Source organism: Salvelinus sp. IW2-2015, linkage group LG35, assembly GCF_002910315.2.
Source record: "Salvelinus sp. IW2-2015 linkage group LG35, ASM291031v2, whole genome shotgun sequence".
Taxonomy (NCBI): domain Eukaryota; kingdom Metazoa; phylum Chordata; class Actinopteri; order Salmoniformes; family Salmonidae; genus Salvelinus; species Salvelinus sp. IW2-2015.
Window position 1 is genome coordinate 5,964,164 of NC_036874.1, and position 13,627 is coordinate 5,977,790.

General features: G+C 42.0%; 1 protein-coding gene across 1 annotated transcript; it reads right to left on the reverse strand.

Annotated features, from left to right (window-relative positions):
* Positions 1–412: 412 nt before the first annotated feature.
* On the reverse strand, positions 413–7,393 carry LOC112067964 (protein DEK). The gene is made up of 12 exons (XM_070437343.1): positions 7,288–7,393; positions 6,289–6,457; positions 5,963–6,061; positions 5,593–5,702; positions 5,375–5,469; positions 3,239–3,359; positions 2,742–3,044; positions 2,374–2,556; positions 2,061–2,172; positions 1,811–1,954; positions 1,652–1,719; positions 413–1,468 (listed from the first exon to the last, which is right to left on the reverse strand). Exons 2-12 carry the CDS (start codon positions 6,452–6,454, stop codon positions 1,457–1,459), a joined length of 1,413 nt encoding a protein of 470 aa, XP_070293444.1. The 5' UTR covers positions 6,455–6,457; positions 7,288–7,393; the 3' UTR covers positions 413–1,456.
* Positions 7,394–13,627: the final 6,234 nt, after the last annotated feature.

Genomic DNA, 13,627 nt, shown 5'->3' on the forward strand with positions numbered 1-13,627 from the left:
TTATCAACTGATTACCAACATAATTAGAGCAGTAAAAAAATGGTCATACCCGTGGTATTCAGTCTGATATACCACAGCTGTCAGCCAATCAGCATTCAGGGCTCGAAKCACCCAGTTTATAATACTGTTTTGATGCTCTTGAATGCAGCCAAAATTATTTAGTCCCTGCTATGCTATCTGGGATCCTTGGGACATCCCTAACCCCCATTGAAGTTTAAATGTAAAATGGTTAAGGTAGGAACGTCCCAAGGATTCCAGATCGTACTGACCAATATTGTTTGTAGCTTAGTCAGGCAMTCACAATTTACATGACATCAAGGTTTTGATGCGCCATAACAGGGCCAATATCTTAACTGTTTACCGCCTTAGTAACAAGTGTCTTTGCTTTAGTAAAACACTAGATAGACAAGTGTTCATTCAAAAATCTGATTTAATTTATATGCATAACATTGGAAGACAATTTCATTCAATGACACTTACTTTGTCAAAGGTATATTGACTAAAAAAATCCAACTCTTCATTGAGCAAGGTAACAACTACATAAATCAGATCATCCTGTACTGCATACAGAGACAAAATAAGGACAAAAACAGGATCTCATCAAAAGTAAATGATTCACAAATGTACACATTTACATATAAAAACATGAAGTCTTATAAATGCAATCAAGGAATATGTTTGAAGACTTGACCGTGACAATACTTTTCAAAACTCAATTGAAAAGCTTGCCATGCAAAACCATTTTACACAAAATGCCTAGGGGGAAGGGAAAAGGGGTGGAATCATTAGTCCAAAATGTTTTGCAACAGAAACCYTTTACTAAAAACAGAAAGTTTATTGGTCAAATTCCTGTAGGTCCCTCCCCGTTTGGTTCTAGTGAATACACCCCAGCATACATACATACATACCACTGCTGTGTTGCTATAAAGCTGTTATATGTGCATCAAAACCACAGAGGGAAAGATTWGAAATCCTCCACAGAAGACTAATGCAGTGGATAGCTATAGTGAGGGGCCTTATTCCATTTTGACTGGTCAAYTCAAGAAATACATTTAAAATCAACAGTGTGTGAATTCATGCATTGCCTGAGGACATGTTTCCATTTACAGTGACCAACCATGAATCTCTAAACACGGTTCGTTTAGCCTAAATACCCTTTGCTTGGGATCAGTAGAAAAACTGTAAAGTGTATTAACAAAGCACAGATTATTAACAAGCAATGACTCAAATGCATAAGCCTTAAGTAGCATGTTAAATATGACCTAAAGAGAAGTGTACAGTCAAGTTGGAAATTACATAATACAGAAACAAAAACATTTTGATTCAAATAAAAACAAACACATGAAGTAAAACTGGGGTTTGAGCAGTTCTAAGGTAGGCACAWTGTTTTGATTATCCTTTTCCAGCATTGGAACGTTCACACAGTTATTTGTCACAAGGACCATTTTCATGTCCTTTAGGAAATCAGCTGCAAAAAACAAAACAAAACAGACAGTTATACAAAGAAATCAGTCWGCCAACAGATAAAACAATTGAAAAGCATTCACACACATACAATTTTTTTGTGGGTAATGACTGACAGACTTGAGTAGTCTAGAAGGCAAGCACAGTGCTGCTATTCCAGAACACCAAGGGAGGACAGGTAACTCACAATTTTTACTGTCTGCTTGACATAGTCCTTTCTGCTGGTCAGGTCATAGTCTGGGTATGTGTCGTACACCTGGGAGAGAGAAGTTGTTGCGTTAGACTTTTACAGGTAAGCCAACCATCATTGTGATATGAAATCAGAGATGTTTGAGAAGCAAACATYCRTTCTGGCAGATCTTCTTCATGGTCATCTCCTCCAGGTTGGCGTCTTTCAGCAGCCTCTTCACKGTCTCCTTTAGCTGCTCATCTGTCGGAGGCTTCTTGATCATCTTGATCAACGGCTCATCGTCGTCCGAGCTGTCGAGTGCTGCCATTTAGGGAAACAAGCAGAGAAAACATAACAATAAGCATTYGGCTACAGGTTGCCAATGACGTATGAAACGTGCTATAAAAGTAKATCTACAGATTCTTACCATTGCCCTTGTTGGCAGTCTTTTTCTGTTTGTTACTGCTGCTGTCTGCTTTCTTGGTCTTAGCTGCTGGCTTGGCRGGTGCTGCCCTCTTAGCTGCCGGTTTCTTTTTTGTCTGAGGACAAATCAATCCATGAGTTCATTCCATTAGTTCAAAAAAAGACAAAATGGGTAAAAACCCTATCCAGATATTATAGACATTATCTGTTACATACAAATATGGACACAAAKCCAAACTGTTGACTTTTATATTCACAAGACTTGCTGTGAGTTTAGCAAATCCAGAATCTGGGACAGATTGACAGAAGAGTCTCACCTCAACTTCACTCTCGCCGTCTTTCTCATCCTCATCTTCATCATCCTTGTCTGAATCAGACTCAGACAGGTCGGAGTCTTCCACTTTTGTTTTCTTTTTGGCAGGAGCTGCCTTCTTTGCTGGTTGCGCACGCTTCCTGGAAGGTGTTCTCTTGCCCTTGGCTGCTGGATTTGACTTGGGATCCTGATTGGTAGGAGAAGGGACTTCTGTGATTAATCTTTGAGTGACAGAACAGGCTGACCYTTCCCTTTTACAGTTCTAGAATATTTATATAGTGGCACTAGTATCGTCCAAGACCAAATAAGGGAAATATCAATTTCCAATGGACAATACCTATCAGTTTARATTACAACATTTCAGTTCCTCACCTCATCGTCGTAGTCTTCAGATTCATCGGTATCGTCATCGGTCGTCACCTTTTCCCTCTTTCCCGATTTCCCGCTCTTCTTTTCAGCGTCCGACTCGTCTTGTTCTACTTTGACTCCTTGCTCGTCGTCCTCATCCTCATCGTCATCACTGCTAGAATCAGTGACGATAGCTTTGGACTTGCTCTCTGCTTTGACCTTCCGGGGGCTGCTGGATGTACTCCTGGCCTTAGCCTTGGTCTTGCTCTTAGAGTCTTTGGTTGAGATATTCTTCTTAGACTTCTTCTTTCTCTTTGAGATCACAGGCTGCAGATGGGAAGGATAGAATTATAGTTTTTGAAGACCTCATTGGTGAACACAGTTCAGTTTTGTATTCTATTTGACAAGACAACWAACTCAAGAAATGTGTACCTAGCTAAAGAACAAAGACCAGTCACTCACATGAAAATGACTGTTAAGGACAGTTTATTTGAAAAATAAAGAGAAGACCTGTAACTCACCTTTCCTGATATTCTGGGACTCATGAGGAAAGTCATGATCCTGTCGATGAGGACTGACTGGTTTCCACCCTTCTCCAGGTCCAACACTTTACAGATGGTCCTCAACCGTACGCATGTTATCCTGAATCAGTACACACAATTACTAGTCATTAGTTTGCTTGTTTATAATAATGGAGTAAGTTTGATCCACAATCACAACAATATTTCTGATAATGTTTAAACATGTTACTTCATTAAAGCCGTTAGAAGCACCTTATGTGGAACAATCTTAAAAAGGTTCTTAAAATTGGATGTGTTGGTGCCTCTAGGGAAATTCAGAAAGCTGATTGAGGACATTTTTACTGATGAATGTGTTTATTTCTTATGACCTTGTTTTTCTTTCTGGTTGCATTTTATTTTGATGGCTGTATTTTCTGTAATTTATGTAATTCAGGACTCATCTSTAAGAGACATTGATCTCAGTATGACTCCCTGATAAAATAAAAAGGTAAAAAATATACAGTACCAGTCAAAAGTTTGGACACACCTACTCATTCAAGGGTTTTTCTTTATTTGTACTATTTTCTACATTGTAGAATAATAGTGAAGACATCAAAACGATGAAATAACACATATGGAATCATGTAGTAACCACAAAAAAAAGGGGGGGAGGGGGGAAGTGTTAAACATATAAAAATATGTTTTAAATTTGATTCTTCAAAGTAGTCACCCTTTGCCTTGACAGTTTTGCACACTCTTGGCATTCTCTCAACCAGCTTCACCTGGAATACTTTTCCAACAGTCCTGAAGGAGTTCCGACATATGCTGAGCACTTGTTGGCTGCTTTTCCTTCACTCTGCGGTCCAACTCATCCCAATTGGGTTGAGGTCAAGTGATTGTGGAGGCTAGGTCATCTGATACAGCACCCCATCACTCTCCTTCTTGGTCAAATAGCCCTTACACAGCCTGGAGGTCATTGTCCTGTTGAAAAACAAATGATAGTGGGACTAAGCCCAAACCAGATTGGATGGTGTATCGCTGCAGAATGCTGTAGTAGCTATGCTGGTTAAGTGTGCCTTGAATTCTAAATAAAATCACAGTGTCACCAGCAGAGCACCCCCACACCACCTCCTCCATGCTTCACAGTGGGAACCACACCATAAAGAGATGATCAATTCACCTACTCTGCATCTCACAAAGACACGGTGGTGTTGACTCATCAGACCAAAGGACAGATTTCCACTGGTCTAATGTCCATTGCTCGTGTTTCTTGGCCCAAGCAAGTCTCTTCTTATTGGTGTCCTTTAGTAGTGGTTTCTTTGCAGCAATTGGGACCATGAAGGCCTGATTCACGCAGTCTGAACAGTTGATGTTGAGATGTGTCTGTTAKTTGAATTCTGAAGCATTTATTTGGGCTGCAATTTCTGAGGTGTAGTTAACTAACGAACTTATCCTCTGCAACAGAGCTAACTCTGGATCTTCCTTTCCTGTGGCGGTCCTCATGGGAGCCAGTTTCATGATAGCGCTRGATGGTTTTTGCGACTGCACTTGAAGAAACTTTCAAACTCTTAAAGTAATGATGGACTGTCGTTTCTCTTTGCTTATTTGAGCTGTTCTTGCCATAATATGGACTTTTACCAAATATGGCTATCTTCTGTATACCACCCATACCTTGTCACACACAACTGATTTGCTCAAATGCATGAAGGAAAGAAATTRCACAAATTACCTTTTAACAAGGCACACCTGTTAATTGAAATGCATTCCAGGTGACTACCTCATGAAGCTGGTTGAGAGAATGCCAAGAGTGTGCAAAGCTTTCATCAAGGCAAAGGGTGGCTACTTTAAAGAATCTCATATATTTTGATTTGTTTAACACTTTTTTGGTTACAACATGATTCCATGTGTCATTTTACAATGTAGAAAATAGTACAAATAAAGAAAAACCGTTTGAATTGAGTAGGTGTCCAAATTTTTAGACTGGTACTGTATGTAGGTATAAAACACACACAACACACACACACACACACACAACACACACCACACACACACACAACACACACACACACACACCACCACACACACACACACACACACACACCACACACACACACACGTTTCATAAGTCCTAATTGAGCAACCCCCTCTACTTCTTACTCATCATCCGTCTCCTTCTTCTTTATATAGGGATCACTGTCAACCTCGAACGGGAAGCCATTGAACAGCCGCATGTTTTTCCTCATTGTGGCAATCTGAGGAGGGAAGCATCAACAATGACAACTGACTAAGAACAACAACTCTAGAGTTGTTTTACCCACACAGGYGTGTCCATTGTGACATTACTCAACCTTTTAAAAAGTGTAAGATACACTTACCTTACCTGGCATATCAAAGAGAATTGTATGAAGCGGTTTCAGATCTGGAACCTTCAGCTTTCCGAGGTGGTGGTTCACTCGCACAATGTCTCCTAATTTATCTCCGCCACCTGAGAGGGAGTGAGAAAATTGGGGTTGTACTGTTAAATAATGAGCTGACTACTGAGGGCAAAATGGTGGTGGGAGCATGATATGGGATCCCAGCGGGGCTGGTACATGATACAGTTGCATCCCAATACAWAGACTACGAGAATGATGAGAACTTATTTACAGGCTTCATTCTGTCTCAWGTCAACAAAACTTTGGAAAAGTTCTCTGCGCTCATCTATTGCCTTTGGTGAAAGACATGTTCGAGGATGCTCCATCTTACCATTTTCAACTTTCAGCACCTTCGCAGGTTTCGCAACCTGGAAATCAAGTCTTTGCACCGTCTTTTTCTCCCTCTTCCCTTCAACTATTTGAGATAGAGCTGCAAGAAGAACATAACTGGTCAAATAGAATTCAGTGCTGCTGGCTTCTTCAACTGTAGCAAACCAGGCCTCTGTGCATGCAATAACTAACAAGTTGGACCCATGCAAAGCTGAGGAAGGTAAAGGAGGGATGATATCTAGCTAGATACCTGTACTGAACTATAAATTAACAGTGTAGGCCTATATTGAGCAAAACGGGTTCATAAACATCATTGACTTATCATACTTATGTCTCTACTCATTTCATTCCGTGGTTGTCGGGCCTTATATGGTGAGTCGGCCAGGTCTTCAACATTTGGTTCTTTCTCTACCTCATTCGACAGGGGACAAACCTCCATATTTTCATCCATTGCTTCAGTCATGTCAGTGCACTTTGTAACATCTGCTGACATGCCCTGTTTTGGGAAGAAAGAGGTTTCCCCATCAGTTTAGCCAGATATCCCTGGAGAAGCKCCTGACTATAGTCCCTCCTTTTTATGTGAATTATATTAACTACAACATTAAGCTAACGTTATCTAGTCAACAACTTCCCATCGCACTTAATGTCATGTCCGAGAACATTGTTAGCTAGATAGTTTTTGTTCAATTGCATTGTTTGTGCTTGCTACCCACTTATAATCTGAAATTAYCTATCTAACGTTACCTAGTTAGTTACAATTACAATCAATCACAATTTACCCACCACCAGATAGTTGTCATTATTAGTATACATAGCTAGCCAGCTACAACAGTCGATTCAATCTTGTGGAGTTACATTTTTTGCGGTGTGGCGCCCGGAGACATGATTTGGCGCGCAGGTTTGTTTTGAACACAACAGAGAGCTAACGTTAGCCAGCTAGCCAACTAACGTTACGTACAATACGCCATGTCTCAAAGTTCACCACCACACAGACTGAAAACTAGTTATCTCGATATTTGCTAACCTGTTGAATTGACAATGGTGGTGTTTAAGTAGAAACCGATCTACGGGATAGCTAACTAGTAAAGTCAATAACGTTACATTCCCGCTGATGCTGCCTGACTTGGCTAGCTAACGTTACCGCGGTTAGCCCAGTCTTCTTGTCAACGTAGCAGCCAGTCAGGCAGCTTATTTTAGCTACTGAATGCATCTAAAAACTGAATATTTATTTGTTTCATCGCTATAATTATACTTAATATGACAATTCTGGCTCATTCGAAATCTATAGCCAGCTATTACAGTATGCCAATATATTCAATACTTTACCTTGTCACCAAAACAGAATTGGATTAGGTTCCAAATGGCGGGCTTGTTGCAGTGTGGGCGTCAATGGGCAATCATTTAGATGACGTASTACACAACATTAGAAATTAGTCAATCATGACTAACTAAACCCCACAATATTAGAAATTAGCCAATTAGGACTAATCTAACATCCAACGTCATATTTCCGTGGTTTTATTGGTCGATTGGATAATACACTCAATGAGYGGATTCGATTAGCTGTCCCGAGTTACCCCGGTGGCAGGAGTTTAAAGCGGGTGAAAAAATGCACGGGCTCAAAATGTGCGTTCAGAACAACTGGTTACTCGGAGAGAAAAAAAGGGGTTCCAACTGGGGAAAATCGATTTGAATGGTCCGCCAACTCGGAATTCCAACTCTGGAACTCGGACGTCTTTCTAGAGCTCCGACTTTCCGACCTGAATATCACTGACGTCATGATTCGACCTTGCATTTTTCCGAGTTCCCAGTTACTTTGAACCGGGCATAAGCACATAGAGTAATTTTTTTTTTATTTCACCTTTATTTAACCAGGTAGGCTAGTTGAGAACAAGTTCTCATTTGCAACTGCGACCTGGCCAAGATAAAGCATAGCAGTGTGAACAGACAACACAGAGTTAATGAGTACATTGTGGTTTTTTTTGTTTGTTTTTTTACATGCAAAAGGGATTGCTTTTGATAAAAACGCTTTATCTTCCTTCCCACTGAAAACTAGTTTGAAAATTCGAATATGTCGTTACAATATTTTATGGAAAATAGATATGTTTATGTTTCTGGACGATGCATCATGCTGCCTTGTTAACATAACCTAGTTGCGCAGATTACTGTTCGAGTTGAGATTTGCGCTCCTCCCTCACGGCTTTTGCCCGTTCGCGTGCAACGCGGCTCAGGTTAATATAACTCCCTCAGAGTTACATTTTGGCATGTCAATTAATCAGAAGAAACCGATCAACGGGATACGCTGTACAGTACTTTCTGCTGCTACCACCTTTACTTTGTTGTGCAGGAAAACAGCGGGGGCAAGGGKCTCACCTGGTAAAGGTAGGCCTAAAACTAACGAGGCGACTGTTGCATTTGGGCTATTTCACAATATTAGTGCTTTTTCAGAATGGGATTTTTTKATTCTATCCCACACTAGGCTGAGTGTATTATGGAAAGGCCGGGTTGCTTTCCGGGCTTAAAATATAGGTTTATTTATGTGACTGGAAATAAAATATTTAACCTTTAAAAAAAAATCATKATCTTTGATGCACGGTACACTCTTTATGATTTGTATGCTACACTCTTTACGGTTAGCAAAAAGCAGGTGCCATAACCACATGGTACCATCAAAATACATCTCTGACCAGGAGTAAAAAGACAATRTCCATCAAAGTTGACAGGCTCCACTCAGACAACCATTCTGCCATTGCCAATGCTATAAATGCCAAGTTTTCATCTGTCACCACATCATTACCTACACTACACCTGTCAGACCGACCTAGATTTTTGCCAGCTATGCCACTCCCTACTGTTGAACCATGGGAAATGCACAGGAGACTACTCTCCGTTCCAACCAGAAAAGCCCCTTCATCAGTGGCAGATTCACTGCTGAAGAGTAATCCTCTGAGCATTGACCAGCTACGGCCAGTCTTGCTCACGCCCCTTCTGGTAAAGGCGTGTGAAGGTTTTGTTGTTGAATGGGCAACACAGGATATCCAAAAGAACATCTCCAAACAACAGTTTGGCTGCCTCAACGGACACTCAATCACCCACTGCCTATACAGAACAGCAAACACCAGAGGCACCTCCAGCACATTGGTACTGATGGACTACAGCACGGCCTTTGATCTTGTGGATCACACCATTGCAATGAAACACCTTTTGCAATTATCTGTCCAACCAGAGACCATGCCATGAATTTGAAACTTCCATTCCGGCCGTAGTCWGGTTAGAATCTCATGGGATCTTGTATCTCAGGCCTCAAGAACTTTCCTGTGGCCTCCCCCAGGGCACACGGCTTGGTCCAAATGTATTTGTGGCTCATGTCAATGGCGCAGGTGTCAAGAGAATTTTGTTCTCAATGTTCATAAACTGAACTTCAATTAATTACTCAGTCTGTAACCCAGGATTTGTAAGATACTGGTTGAATGAAACAGACAGAGGGCCCAGCTATGATAGTCAAAATGTTTATTCACGGGCGCGCTGGTTAGTTGTACAAAACCATTCATTTTATACTAGCTCCTTACGCACATACTCTTGCACACAAACAGAATTCATACGCACATACATTTACACACAAACAGTAGGTGTCCTACGCACATACTGTCCTYCTACCCAMCCGACAAAGATTAGGGGAGTCCGTGAGACTCATTCCCCGTCCTCCCTCAAGATAGGGAGACCCTGGGAAGTACTCTCAGTGGCCCCCCAGCCAAGGTCGGCACCGAATCTTGCTCAGACAGTCTGTTTTTAAGATACTATAATAGACATTTTGTTTTACTGACTAAAACTACACACATCATTAATTATAACTTTATGATTCTAGTCAATTTCATACAAWTATATGGTTTCAGGGTGGAGTATTCTCATCATTCATTTAAACATATAAATTCCAACAACAGCAGGTAAGGGTGCTCTTGAGCGGCTAGATGTTCTTTACCATTCGGCAATCAGATTTTCCACCAATGCTCCTTATAGGACACATCACTGGACTCTATACTCTTCTGTACACTGGTCATCTCTGTATACCCGTCGCAAGACCCACTGGTTGATGCTTATTTATAAAACCCTCTTAGGCCTCACTCCCCCCTAACTGAGATATCTACTGCAGGCCTCATCCTCCACATACAACACCTGTCCCCAAAGCACACACATCCATGGGTCGCTCCTCTTTTCAGTTCGCTGCAGCTAGCGACTGGAACAGGCTARAAAKAAAKACTCAAACTGGGCAGTTTTATCTCAATCTCTTCATTCAAAGACTAAATTATGGATACTCTTACTGARAGTTGTGGCTGCTTTGCATGATGTATTGTTGTCTCTACCTTCTTGCCCTTTGTGCTATTGTCTGTGCCCAATAATGTTTGTAKCATGTTTTGTGCTGCTACCATGTTGTGTTGCTACCATGTTGTTGTCATGTTGTGTTGCTGCCTTGCTATGTTGTCTTYGYTCTCTCTTTATGTAGTGTTGTGTTGTCTCTCTTGTCGTGATGTGTYTTTTGTCCTATATTTGTTTTTATTTTTAATCCCAGCCCCCATCCCCGCAGAAGCCCTTTTGCTTTTGGTAGGCCGCCATTGTAATTAAGAATTTGTTCTTAACTGACTTGCCTAGTTAAATAAAAGAAAAATCAGAGGGTACCCTATCCAACTCCTCCTTTGTGGATGACCTGAACCTTATAGAATCAAGACACGTGACACTTCCAAAATACATCAGGGCCTCTACCAACTAACCGACTGGTCAGAACAAAACAAGATGAATCTCAACCAATAAAGTGCAATGTCATGTACACCTGTTTCAGTCACAATCCTGATCCACCCTCTGCCATTATCCATCTCCGGCCTTGAGGTGGTGTCCAGCGCTAAAGAGCTCGGTGTGACACTCCAAGACAACTTAAAAGGGGACACACACATCACCACCAAAGGGAACCAAAGTCTCTTCATGAAGAACCATCTTTGCCACTTCACCCCCCCCCCCCCTGAAACCTAGAGTACGCCACTCCAGTATTGCACCCAGGTCTCATACCCCCCAACACAACCAACTTGAGAAGGTCCAACGACATTCAACCAAAATCATCATGGGCACCACCTACACCTCCTGCATACAATGACCTGGGCTTGCAGTCCTTGGAGTCCGTCGCACCTATCTCTGCAGATCCTTTGCCAGAAGCTTGCAAAATCCCAGGATTAAACAAATAGCTGCCTCAGAAGAAAGGCCATGTCAGTGGCAGATCTACCTGATCCAATCACAAACTGCACCTTAATTTGATTAAAAAAATTAAAACAGAAATACCTTATTTAGGTAAGTATTAGACCCTTTGCTATGAGACTTGAAATTGAGCTCAGATGCACTGTTTCCATTTATCATCCTTGAGATGTTTCTACAACTGGATTGGACTCCACCTTGGTAAATTCAAATTGGACATGATTTGTAAAGGCACACACCTGTCTATATAAGGTCCCACAGTTGACAGTGCATGTCAGAGCAAAAACCAAGTCATGAGGTCGAAGGAATTGTCCGTTGAGCCCCGAGACAGGATTGTTGAGACACAGATCTGGGGAATGTTACAAAAACAAATTCTGCAGCATTGAAGATCCCAAAAACACAGTGGCCTCCATCATTCTTAAATGGAAGAAGTTTGGAACCACCAAGACTCTTCCTAGAGCTGGCCACTCGGCCAAACTGAGCAATCGGGGAGAAGGGCCTTGGTCAGGGAGGTGACTCTGACAGAGCTCCAGAGTTCCTCTGTGGAGATGGGAGAAGCTTGCAGAAGGACAACCATCTCTGCAGCACTCCACCAATCAGGCCTTTATGGTAGAGTGGCCAGATGGAAGCCACTCCTCAGTAAAAGGCACATGAAAACCTTCCTGGAGTTTGCTAAAAGGCACCTAAAGGACTCWCAGACCATGAGAAACAAGATTCTCTGGTTCGATGAAACCAAGATTGAACTCTTTGGCCTGAATGCCAAGCGTCACGTCTGGAGGAAACCTGGCACCATACCTACGGTGAAGCGTGGTGGTGTTTGCATCCAATTTTGAGGATGTTTTTTAGTGGAAAGGACTGGGAGACTAGTCAGGATRGAGGGAAAGATGAACAGAGCAAAGTACAGAGAGAGATCCTTGATGAAACCCCAGTTTGAGGTCCTGAGCAGGTTGAAGGTTCACCTTCCAACAGGACAACGACCCTAAGCACACAGCCAAGACAACGCAGGAGTGGCTTCGGGACAAGTCTCCCCTTCCAACCTGACAGAGCTTGAGAGGATCTGCAGAGAAGAATGGGAGAAAATACAGGTGTGCCAAGCTTGTAGCGTCATACCCAAGAAGGCTTGAGGCTGTAATCGCTGCCTACGGTGAAATAATAAAAAACTGTTTTTGCTTTGTCATTGTGTGGTATTGTGTGTAGATTGAGGGGAAAAAACAATTCAATGCATTTTAGAATAAGGCTGTAACGTAACAAAATGTGGAAAAGAAAAGGTCTGAATACTTTCCGAATGCACTGTATCTGATATATTGTGAGATTAGGCATGTATGGCGCTTTTATTATGAAAAGAAGCAATCCATTTCCTGATTATCAAAAGCAACTAAATTCTCTCCTCTTTCCTTTCCTCCTCATCAGTTTAACCTGGTGTGTGAAAGCAAATGTGTGAGTGAGGCATCACAGTCTATCTACATGACCGGCCTCCTAATAGGGRCCCTGGTGTTTGYTCCTATAGCAGACAGGTAAAACACACAATCCACTTATAAATTGTCACGAGTTTAGTGAAGAGGTCACCCCAAAAATGTGAAATACCCCCGCAGGTTTGGTTGTCGCTTCGCCATCCTCGTTTCCCTGCCAATCCAGTTGCTGTTTGGAGTGGCCGCTGCCTTCTCCCCCGACATCTATGTCTACATTGGCCTTCGGTTCGTGGTCGGCATGACAATATCAGGCAATGCTATGAACACATTTGTGCTAGGTGGGGCAATACTCCCAGGTTGTCTCTTACCACATAAACTCCAATCTCTAATCTCAATTAGCCAAAATATAACACCTTGTACTGTCTACAATCATCAAACAGTGTTTGACTATTGAGCGGGCTGACAGCCCCAAACCTTTGTAGTGTGTGATTGTTATTTTCCTATTTTGAAGGGGCTYGGTGGACCAGTACACCAGTACACTTCTGAAGGCTGTTTCCAGTTATGCAAATGCTCAAACACCTACCCAATCTGGGTTTATACTGTGTAGCATTCAAATGTTTTATCTTTGGCGTATTTCGCCGGAACTTTTTAAATMTTTTATTGAATATCCAAAACATACAATATACTTGCAGTGAAGCCGCTCAACAACTACATCATACCAGTCATCCAACAGACTTCCATTCAGAGCGACACACAGAAAGAAGCATCCAGGGTCGATGCCCTGCTCAAGGGCACGTTGACAGATCTCCCACCAGGCCAAAAAATGTGAACCCGAACCCTCCAAGATCCCCCCCACAGTTCCCCAATGCTGTCCTCAACCATTTGAGACCCCCCCCCCCCCCCCCAAGAAGAAAACTAAAAATACAAATAATTCCATTCCCCACCCCCAAGAACCCCCCCCATTTTCCTGACTTGGTGTAGTTGGCATTATATTCTGAAACATACCTGTTGGTGGTACA